The 12,331-nt window shown below is 35.6% G+C and overlaps 1 protein-coding gene across 2 annotated transcripts in view; it reads right to left on the bottom strand.

Moving 5' to 3' along the window:
- Window positions 1–12,331, bottom strand: part of BTBD9 (BTB domain containing 9) — a 135,734-nt gene that overhangs the window by 12,693 nt on the left and 110,710 nt on the right. For both annotated transcript variants that reach the window (XM_068397358.1, XM_068397352.1), the window contains one exon: window positions 1,542–1,620. In XM_068397358.1, coding sequence (XP_068253459.1) covers window positions 1,542–1,620 — 79 coding nt within the window. The remainder of the gene's footprint in view (window positions 1–1,541; window positions 1,621–12,331) is intronic.

Genomic DNA, 12,331 nt, shown 5'->3' with positions numbered 1-12,331 from the left:
AATAGCTGTAACCTCAATTTGCACATACTGATCTTCACTATAGTTATGCAATGCTCCTTATAAATAACTACACAGGATATTACATTCCCTGGAAATGGGAACAAATTTGAAATGAGAATTATGTTTAAAAGCCCATTACTCTTCAGAGCTTAAAGCTACCTTTAAGAATTAAAAGTTAATGTTTCTTGTAGGCTGATTTGCTAAGTTTATGCAATGCACCTCATTCTTTTTTAATAAAGAGATGAGAATTTACTGGCAATAGACAGCAAACAAAGCTGTCTATATGGATCAGTAATGGAAAAGGCCTTCTTCATGCATGTACAACAACCCTGGAAGCAGCTTCTGGCTCTGTATTTCCAAGAAATCACTGATTAAGACTGAACGTGTACAGAGACATTGCTTAGAAAAAAAAATTTAAAATTGTATTCCCAGTTCAGTTGATTGGTCAGCTTCTTTCCAACTGTCTGCAGAGAACCAATGTTCATATCCAGTGGTGCATATGTTTGCAATAATTGCTCTGAAATTGGACATAAACAATGCTATCTGACAATTCTTCCAATGCTTAAGAACCTGCAAACCCATCTGCTAAATATGATCAGCAATCCTGACTCCTAGAGTTGACAAACTCTAATTACTACTAATGTAATAGTGCTATCCAAAGTTCACTGTAAAGTGTGAAAGTGCAATGTTTTGTGGTGACCTACTTGTGTGGGGGATGTAGATGTGCATGCATACACACAGAAGCAGCAGCTTTTGGTGCCTTTTATAATCTCATTGCATAAGGTCCTAATCTCACAAAGACTTACATATATTCTTAAATTCACATATTGTAAATTGTTTCACCGAAGTCAGCTGTAAAATCTGGACTTCATCTGAGACAATACACAACAATTATGAAAGACGGAAGCACAAGTAAACAAAAACAGGACGATATTGCACTTGGTCAGTTAGAGCAAAATATATTTTTTCCTTCATAAAATGAATTGAAAAAATCTCTGAGTAAATCAGTTAATTATTGGTTAACTGATTTACGAGGTATGAAAATTAATTAAAAGAGAATCTTATGCAAATAAGTTTTTCTTATGAAGAATTAGATTTTCCTTACGTTTATTCATTAAAACGATAATATAAAGGTGATAAAACCAAGTAATCAGAGACCGTACACCTTTCTCTAGTGCACTAAAATGGTATTTTCATTATTCGTGGAAATAAGGATTAATTTAAAACCAAAACCAACACGAATGTTTGATGGCACTGTGGAAAGGTCAAAACCAGAGACGCTTTACTGTACTTTGTCTGTAAAACCCCCAAAATATTCCCCAGACTGGCAACAACCCTTCAACTCTGTAGAGGAAAGACGATAACATAGTTCACAAGTACTCAAATAAGAAGAGCATTCATTCTTATTTTGCTAGATTGCCAGAGCAAAAAAAATGAAGCGAGTACATTTTTAGAAGGCATTAACGATTTCACTGCAAGATATTAAAAACTGTACTGTTGTATATTCATGAAGAATATAGGTTTTCTTAAAAGTTCCTTACCTCATTAGCTGTGTTGTGAGTTCCGACTATTCTGATAAAAGATGCGGGCTGTTTATCAAAAATGATTGTTTGCCAGGATCTACAAAAAAAGTTCCAGAAAGACACACAAATATTAAACATGGCCGCAACAGCTTGCAGTAAAATAGACAGAGAATCCATTCAAGTGACCGTACGTTCTATTATCACTTAATAGGGCAAATGGAGAAACACTTTTCATCGCCTGAATTTCCAGCACCCCTTGTTCATTTTTATTTTTAAGTGCCTTGACTCTGCTTATGTGTTTTCATACATACCTTATACTACTATAATTTGTATGCAGGAATAATACTCATACTATTGCTGAAAGTTAAGAAAATGGTAAAAGAAAAAAAACCTGAATCAAAGTCTAAAATCCTTGACTAATATTTACTGTATTAGATAAACAAAAGATCAGATAAATAAAAGTAAATGCACCCATCAGTTAACTACTCATGAGAAATCATCAGAGCTTGGTTAAAGAAAATTACAGCTCTGACACAAAGGCAGTGGGGAGAACAGACCCCCCTCCCAGAGCTGGAGTGTAACTTTTTGGGCTAGACTGAGAGCACTAGAGGTAGACTGGGACCACTATAATCTTCCTTCCTCTTCATACTCTTCTGATCTGGGTGAGGTACACCACCTCAAGCAGCCATATACACAGCAGGAAAAGGACACCAATACCTACCATACCTTTGTGCTTGCAGAACACACTGACAGTAAACCAGAAGAAACAAAAAGAATAATAGGAACTAGAGTTTTCAGTCTGATGACAGTCTTCCACTACACTAGATTAGTACTTGAACACATTAGAATTTAAATTATTTTATATTCATAAATCATGAAAGCTAGATAGAGAATTCAACTTTTTAGCAAAACTAGACTATCACAGGAGGCTTCAAAATAAAATGTAGTTAAGCAGCACTTGATTAACTCACTAGAGAAGAAAAACATTGGATAGTTTTCCTGAATGTGTTCAGAATACCTTCAGAAGTGTTCATATAAGAAATAAAGGACCAAAGCAGAACTGGAATAAAACCCCACTCACCACCAGCAGACTACCCCAAAGCCCGGCAGTATGAACAGCTTAGTTGCTGACTATTTATCAGGCACTTGAATTTTCCTTTAGTAGGAAAACCTCTTTGTCTCAAACACAGCATTTCTGGGTTTCATTTAGTCGACTATTAACACTGCTGTCAGGTTATATTTGCTTAAAGAAGATTACGAGCCCTATCAAGACCTAATTTCAAGTAGTTTACTGGCACTACTGCATGAAGTAATGGATGTAATTAGAGTTACTCATAATAATACAAAGGTAAGATCTGTGTCAGCCCTCAGAGGTACAGGAGTTATCTAATGGCATGGTTTATTTATATCCCTTATGCATCTATGTCCTCCTTATTTTAAGGCTCAGGCTGCTTCTTCAAACTCAAAATATAAAATGAGAATGGACTATTTTGTTGACTGTCTCAAGATCTGAAAGACTGCTATGATTTAAACATTTTTTTCCCTAAACAGGAAAACAATTCTTATTGAGTTTCCTTCTCATATTACTCTAGTATAGCCAGTCAGTTAACCATCATGGCTAAACGTAACTTGTTACCTCGAACTACAGAGTCCCAAAGATGAGTGGCTGGGACAAGCAGATGATTGCAACACTACTTCTCATACAAAGTATTGCCATAGTTTGCATTATGCATATGCTTTCACATTTAGACACGTGCACTTTATTCAAGGGGAGCGATGATGTAAAAATCAGATTTCCCTATTTAGTGATTTGGAAAATATTCTAAATAAAAGAGTTTAAAATCCTAAAGAAGCTATTAAGAACAGCCTGTGCCTACCTAGCCCCTAAGGTAGAGTTTGTGCTCTGTTACAAGAAAATAGGTTAATTAGGGATCATAGAAGAGAATATAAATGGGTCTGTGTTTATTAATAGTACTTCTGAGCACTGGTCAAATACACACTGCAAGAGTTCAGTGCAGATTTTCCAAAGATGGCAGTGAATGCCATTGTCTGTTGTATGAAGTGACAACAAGGAAGCTGATGCATCTATTTGGGAACACAGCTGAAGAGCATGACAGATATTAAGAGAGGTTGAGAAAAAGCCTCTGAAGATCCTTTTGACAACACACTTCTAGATCAGCTCCTCCAGGAAGCTCCTAAGTTCTTCCACTTCCCACGGCATTACAAGTCCTTACTTTTCTGCTACAATGCTGTTATTAGGATTGGATTATAATTACCCTTTTAATAATAATACAACATTGTAGAAAACAGTAAAAAAAAATCTTGAGGATGTGAGACTTGAAGTGAGATACGGTTTTCAACAAATTTGATCCTACGAATATTTACTGTTCTGATATGTGTCCATTTCATTCCTTCCCACTGGAAAAAGAAAGTCAAAATCATAGACAATCTGTAGAAGAGTTATTGAAATTCAAGTTATCAAAATTCAAGAATACTGCCACTAGAGAATTAGTACTTAATGGGATAATGAGCAAATTAGGTCTCTTAGTTTCTATTTCCTTAGCAAAAAGGAAAAAAAACAAAGTAGAAAACAACCCAAATGGATTTGGAAAAAGTAACTTTTGAAATAAGCAAGGCAAACCTTGTCTAGAAAGTTGCACTGATCTTGACTGTAACAATGCATTTGAGAACACTGATACATACAAAGCAATACCTCTGCAGTACTGATATAATTATGCAGCAAAGAGATAATTTATGCAGTGTAACTATACCCATAGGGGAAGAAAGATTACTGACAGAACAGTATCAAGGCATATCTGACCTCTTTTTGCATTTTTTTTTCTGATACAACAAATTCAGTAAGACTTATATTTATATATCAAGCCATAACAATTGTTCAGTGGTGTTCCTTGATTAAATTAAAGACATCATAGGTAAGCCTTAAGTTTCTTTTTAATTTTTTTTTTTACTTCTAGTTATCTCTTCTGGTACTATTGTAATGATTTCAGTTTTTCTGTAGAAATTTTATTTTCCAAATTATTTTGTAGTCATGCCATTTGTGTAGTCATGCCATGCATATATGCTTATTTTATACTTTCCTCACAAGAGCTAGTCTTTCTGTCCTCAAAACTGCTTTTGATTTACAAAAATTTCCTCCAAACTTCATACATAGCTCTGGTATTGATTCATACATAAATCACTGTATTCCAGGAACAGCAGCATTAAAAGATATCAAAATCACCTTATTTTTGGTCTGGGATTAGATACTTCTGTACAATAGATGCCATTTCTTCACCTTTACTCCCCATATGCCAAGCAAACAAATCTTTCAAGCTGGTGGCAATACTTTCACTTTCTTTACCTAGGACACAGTCATAAAGAAGCTATCAGAACTTACTGCTCCCATAAACTGACGTTGTTGTCTTTGGACACTCTGCCTCTCTGTACTCCTTATTAGTGACCCTATAACAAATTGATTTGTCAGGGGTTAGCCTTTTTAAATGTTTAGGAAGTGTTGATCTTTTTTTCTGCTTTCACACCTGTCTTGCTGGTTGATTCATTTTAGATTTGCTGCTCAATCTGCAGCAGTCCTGGTCATCACTTTCACAACAGAAATAATCACTGCTTCAAGCAGATGTTTACATCTCTAAGAGAAGACTCAGGACTAGCAGCCTACTCAGATTTATACCAGGGTTCTCAAGCTGAAATGCAGCACTACAAGTTGTTTGGCTAGCAAAGGTCTCCTGATACCACAGCTCCGTTTACCAAAAGAAAATAGCCTTGTTATAGTCCTACAGTGTTTTATTTAACACTCTACATCTCACCTCAGCCACTCAACTTCTAACTCTCTCGTTCTGCCCCACTCCCCTAAGGAGATGCAGTAATTGATGATTCGCATTCCAAAGCCATGCTTGCATCCTGTGAGCCTGTCATATTTAATCACATTTTAACTATATTCATCTTCTATAATAGCCTGAACATAATTTAGATAATTATCTTTTGCTCTCTTATTCTCTGCCTCTGCCTGTCTTAGAGCTCCTTGCAATGAAAATCACTTTCTCTGCTCAAACATATAAACAGGCTCTTGGGCCAAGTGCTTTCATCTCTCCAACAGCAACAGCTGTCGCTGAAAACTCAATGGCTCTGTGCATCCCACAATGTCTTCACCATGTTCTATTCAGAGCAAAAAGAAAATCATTAGAAACCCCTCCACTTTCATGTTTCTTTCTGTCTTTTTCTTTATTAGGCTATTGCAAGAAGAATGCAAGAAATACTGACGTCCAGGTAAACTATAACAATAGCTTGCTATTGCTTAAGCTATAGCTCCAAAATAGCAATTCACCTCTTTAAGAATTTCTCAGCATTTCGAATCCTTGCCTAGTTATTTCTATGAAAAGCTGCTATCTTTCTAAAGATTTATTACATATAATAGGATATAAATAGTGACCCTTCCCTGTTATTTCTTCTCTTCCAGAAAGAACAAATTAAGAAAGAAGTGGAAGCTTATCTTTTATTGAGGTTTTCTAATGAGCCACTGGCACTACAGAATACTACCATACTGTGGGATAACCAGAGCAGCACTGATCATAGCTGAAAACAAGTTCAGGCCAAAGATGTAATACAAAAGAGAAAGCTGTTACATGTAACTAACATTCATCAAGCTGTAATAACCATATCATATTCATACCATGGCTTGCTTTAGGCTAAGCACGTACATTTTGTGTCTCCTCACTTTCCAAGGTGACATACGACCTCCATTTTTTGTTCCTCTCTCCAAGAAGAAAAGCAAAGCAGATTTGGAAGCAAATGTGGAAATTAACACCACACCCTGAAAAATGTCAACTACCAGCAAGTAACCTCCATTTTGCTTTCTAATGCTTGTCCACATATGCCTCATTCTGTAGTAAGTAACAAAACACTTCTTACCTTATTTGGATGTGGACTTTTTCAACTGTGACTACGTATTTTTTTTAATGACATACAGCATTCATTATGATGGAACAGTGAGGAGATATTTGTAAAAGCAGATGACAGGAAAATGAAAGGAGAGTTGTGTTGTCTTTCCACACATCACTCTAATGACTGTACCGATGTAAACAAGGCAGCAAGTAACTAGCATGTGATCCTGCCAAATAAAAAATTGTGTGCACACATAAGCAAGCCAACTGAGACTCGAGAACACATCATGTTCTGCATGATATGTGTTACACCCCTTGCTTTATTAATGAATAGCATACTAACATCTGCTATGGAGTACCTACAAAATAAACACAGAAGCGTGCACTAAAAAAGCGATAACAGTTATTGTTATACAGACATTTTTCTTTATACAATACCAAAAAGATCTACAGCTACCTTATAAATTGCCTATAAAAACCATGTTTTCCACCATAACAGTACTAAACAATAAAGTGAAGTAATACTCCCCTCTCCTGTTAAAACTGTATTTTAACATGCTAATTCAGAGAGTCAGACTCATAAAGCACAGAAGTCAAACCGAGTAGCTGGCTCAGCCACCCCCTTTCCATCCAGTCTCCCAAGCCACTGAGGGGGAAGACAAAGTATGAGAAAGAAAACACTGTGAGGAATTAAAGGTCACCTACATTTCGGTTTTCAAATTAAAGTCAAATTAAGTGCAGTTTTACCCCTAGTCTACCTCAACTAAAAACTGAGAACTAAAACTGAGTTTCCATCTATTCTGCTGTCACTATGACAGCACTCTCTCAAAAGGTGGCCCATCAAACGTAGTACTTCTAAGGAAGCAAGGAAGGTGCAAGCTAAAAGTAACAGCTTTCTCTCTGCAGCTCAGAGGCAGAGGCAAAACTCACTTAGTAATGCATCTTGGTTGTATTTAAGCTATAGTCCATTGATGAGACAGCAAATATACTTTATCCAGTCTAATACGGAAAAAGAAAAAAAAACAAAAAGGACTTAAAGTACTAATGGTAGAGGTAATGAAAAATGGTTAAGAGGAATATAATGAGAGTCTAAAATAAATGTGAGAATAATAAATACTAAAAATCACCTGTTGCAGTATTTGTTACATAACAGCTTTATATATTGACAACTAAAAATATGTATTCTCACCTTTTGAGAAAACTCCCCTCAACAGTTTTTATTCTAAATACACTTCCAATAAGGAACACATAATTCTGAAAGCACCTGAACAAAATTTGTAGTTATTTCTGCCCTATGATTGGTCCCTCACATCAACCCAAACAAAGTATCTATCTTCTGTAAGACCATTTTATACTAAACTGCTATAAATGTTTTATTGCATATGATTTATTGTAGAAACCAAATGTGGGCTTGATTAAGCAGACCTATTAGAATAAAAATTCTGACATAAAATAGATTTAATGAAGTCTATACTGACTTTCTGACATCTTTATAAAGCTTCTAATGTGAAAGACTCCTTATAGTAACCCCTGCTTTCACACCTTCAGTGCTGACATTTTTGCTGTTTTAGAAAAAGTATTACATAAAGAAAATGTTAAAATACAGTCAAATTGAGCAATGGTAAAACTGAATGTACTAATTATTTTTCTAACTAAATGTAGTAACCAATTTCCAACTATATCCACATGCCAATGTAGGAAACCAGTAGCATTTTTGTACTGCATAAGCTGTGTACTCATACAATTTAGCTTGCTCACACATTTTTTTTCAGTTTCAACAGGTTGTCTTTCTGTACTTCCAGAAATATAGTTTATATTTTAAAATCTTACAAAAAATGAAATTATTAGCAATTTGCTGGAAATTGCCTGGCAGAACGCCATAAGCCAAATTTCTATGCTGCAGAAAGAACTGTGCATGTAGTATCTACACATACATCCTTGGGGGATGGCAGTGGTGGCAGACAAAGGCTGTGAACTTGACCTACGAGTTCATCTTACATACTTTTGTGTACACCACAGCACACATGCAGAAGACAAGCTTGCATAATCCTAGAGGTTGAATTGGTTTTGTTGTGCTTACTCATTATCAATAGGTACTGCTCCTGATGTTCACATAGATAGCGAAGATATGAAAAGCCACCCAATACATTAACATACCAGTAATACAACTAGTGGGATGCTTTTAACTTGGAAGACTTCTCCCCACCATAATCCTACAATAGATTGTAAGCTATTTTTATTATATAACTTTTCATACCAATGGAATGGTTGATTAACAGCAAATATATAAACAATATTTTAGAGATATGAGGCAGAATCATGCTCTCTATTAATCAGTTCCTTTGTAGCATGTAGACTAACACTGTATTTATCGCACTTCTCTCTTACATTCCCTTGGGCATGATTTCATGTCCCACTCATAAAAACTTCACATTTACAGCAACCGCCCTTCTGTTACTGTCGATAACATCTAATTGACATGTCAAACCTCCAAGGAATGCAGTAAATTGAACCGCAGCCTCTAAGAAGAATAAAACAGTGAAAAAAGTAAATCAGCATGTGCCTCCTCGTAACAGCAATACAAGCACACTGAGGTTTGGTACTGGAAGGGAGGAAAACTGCAACCCCTTCTACTACCACACTGAATTATCTATTAACCTCAAGGTCAGAAAATAAAGCCTTGCGACCTCAGACTGAAACTCACCTAGAAAAAAATGGAACCGGCATCCATGACTGCAGTAATTTTAGACATGAGACTAAAGTGAACTAAAACAGACAAAATAAAAAAATACAACTTTTGCTTCTGTTACCGTGTTTTATAACTGAAAAAATGTAGCTCCCCTCCCAATAGCTTCTGATAAACTAAATTTTAGTATTTAATTCGTAACTCTGTACCTTAAAGATTTATAGACAAAGAGCTGTGTAAAATTCACAAATATAATTTTAAAAACAGAGAAAACTTGACTCATGATGAAAGAGCACAAAATAAAGTCAAGCAAAACTTGTTTAAGTAGCAACCAGGGCAACAGGAAAAAGGAGGAATGACTTTATAAATATGTAGTTGAAGTGTATGAAATCCATTAAGAAAGAAAAACGGGTTTACAGGGATAGAATAAAAATAATGGAATGAAATTAGGTAATATGATGTTCAGTACTGGTATTGGGGAAAAAAATTCTTACTGTGGGAATTCAGTGTAATAGAAAAGCAAAGAACAGAATGGAAGCACCATCCCTTCAAATATATGAAACAAACTGACAGAGCATTATTCTAAAAAAATACACCACATAGCGCAGAAATCCCCAAAGGATGAACCTAAAGATATAATAATTCTTCTATTTTGTGATTCATGGATACAATCTGTCCTGGTAAAAACATTATTGTGAATAAATCAATGGCTTAATACTGCATATATCTCAACACAGGATATTTATAACGCTAAAGACCATACCTTTTTTGGTCAGCATAAGCAAATGTGTACTTTTCAGAGTTTTAATGAAATTAGATCCTGAATATCAACAATCTAATTAGGGCAAATCTCTAGACTTGATGCGTTAACATCTGACTGGCCTTCTGACTATACAAGTAGATGTCAACAGTTGCTATATTTAATGGCTTTGCCTGTAAAGAAAGGGCTACAAGCAAAATAGTAACTTACCATCTAGCTCATGAACATTTGGACATCTCCTGTTCATTGGGTTATTAGGTGATCTTATGCAACAATGAATTTCAAGATAAACAAACATAACTGCAAAACAACAGTTCAAGTATTAGGCATTCCTTTCTTAACTCAGGCAGATAAATGGGCCAGTTTCACAGGAGACATCTATAATTTGGATAACCTTTTTGTAGTAATATTTATTTATAAAGGTGCTGAGAGTGTGCATGCATGCATGTGGGTATGCGCATGCATGCACAGACATTTTCAAAAGAGAGAATATTACAACTCGGTAGAGGCAATCCAATGTACTGCCATAGGATCCTTCCATAATATAAAAGTAGTAATCTGCATTGTTGAGTCCTTACCCAGAAGCTTCAAATTTGTTCCTGTGCTGACTGGAAGAAAAACTTTGCTTAACAGGATGCAAGAGAGGAGTAGTATTCTCCTCCTAGTAAGAAAATTAGGATTTCTGTTACATTGAGCAGAGTTGGCAATAGTTGGCAAAGACCTCTTAAGACAGGCTTTTCCAGAATTGCTCAATGTTGTAGGTCAAACTGGGACCCAAATGTTTATGGGCAGGAATATTTAAGTATTCTTAGCCTGTATGAGCAATCAATCACAGAAGGAGGACGATAGACTTTACAAATATCTGAGAGGGGCAAGATACACTGAGGTAAAGCTGAACAACAGAATAAAGTTAAAAGAGGAATAAACTTACTAAGAGCAAGTTTTCTTACACTACCAAAGAGCTTCTCCATGGCAAATAACAGAAGGTCGAAGAGGTCATATATTTAAGTGAGGCTGACCACTGAAAACAATGCCGTTTGTTGTAAGACAGAGCCAAGATTATGAATACAATTTATTTTATAAGACAAAATTAACGTTTACCCATATAGCAAAATTTAATTCTGGCAAGGCATTATCTATAAGGTTTAAACGACACAGTGGTGATTTCCCATCATGTTCACATTTAGCCTGCATCTCCAAAGTAGAGTTATGTACTGATAAAATATGCAATGTGTAACTCACCATCTTACTGATCTTCTTTAATATTAAAAAAGTTACCACAGAACAACCAAGCAAAATATAGCAGTGCTATAACTCTCGAGGAATACATGCATTTCTTGTATGTCTACACTGTAAGGAACACTTACAGACCGCAGTATGTGGCTGCAGAAATGGCCTGCTCAGGTATCCATCTCAGTGTCTCAAAATCTTACAATCTTCAGTCTCAGCAAGCATTTCCTTATAATTAATTATCACCTTTTCAGAATTTTTTTTAGCACCCTTAAACTTTTCAAAAGGCATAAAGGTTTTACCTTTCACTAAAAACCACAGTGTTTATATCATCTGATTTCCTTTTTAGCCTGGCAGAGATGATAGATTAAGTCAAGAAGAAAGGGTACAAAGAGGAGAGGACAAAGTTTTATGATTAATCTCAGGAATAAGAATATGTAGATCAGGTCTTGGAGCTTCAGTATCCAGGAGTGTCCCCTACCTACAATATATACACCATATTTATCAACTTAATATTGGTTCTACAAAATCTAATTCATTAACACTGGTGAAGTATTTTTAGCTGTTTTGGTGGGACGTGTTGAACACAGCCATGGTACCATGCTAAAGTAAATGCAGAAGACAATCAAGTGAAGTTGAGAAGGATGTTTTAAAATGGAACATAGGGAACGTGTTCTCAGAACCAAGAAGTCTGAATGCTTCTATAATCTGGTCCCTGGGCTCAGGGAAACACAACTCTGTTTTGAATATCAGTGTTTGTATAAATCTATCCTAACAACAAGCAGTAAAGCAATATTAGAATAAGTAATATTATCTCAGATTCTTGTGTGTTCTTTCCTTCCACCCACCGCTCAACAAATATTCTGCCCACTAAGCAATGCTGTGTCTCTGGCATATTAAAAAAAAAAAAGAAAATGGACTGGGAAAGTCAATGGACATTGAAGTGTATCTGAATCTACCCAATGCACATGTGAAATATGCAACAAAAAGCCTATGAAATGGTTGATGCCTCAGAATGACAGATTTACCATAAAACATCAAAGTGCATGTAAAGTAATCGGTGAAATAGTTTAAATTCATATTGTCTTTAAGAAAAAGTAGTAAAACAACAACAAGAAGTCATATTGGAAAGCTGCAGAAACTGGGTTGTCACACAAAATCTCAAATAAATGTGTGCAAGAAAGCCTTCACTCTTGCTCAGTGGACAGTGAGCGAGAAAAGTTGCTGTGTCAGA

Source organism: Nyctibius grandis, chromosome 1 (genome assembly GCF_013368605.1).
Source record: "Nyctibius grandis isolate bNycGra1 chromosome 1, bNycGra1.pri, whole genome shotgun sequence".
In the NCBI taxonomy this organism is placed as follows: Eukaryota; Metazoa; Chordata; class Aves; order Nyctibiiformes; family Nyctibiidae; genus Nyctibius; species Nyctibius grandis.
The sequence above is the reverse complement of the archived record's forward strand: the minus strand, read 5'-3'. Positions and strand labels throughout refer to the sequence as shown.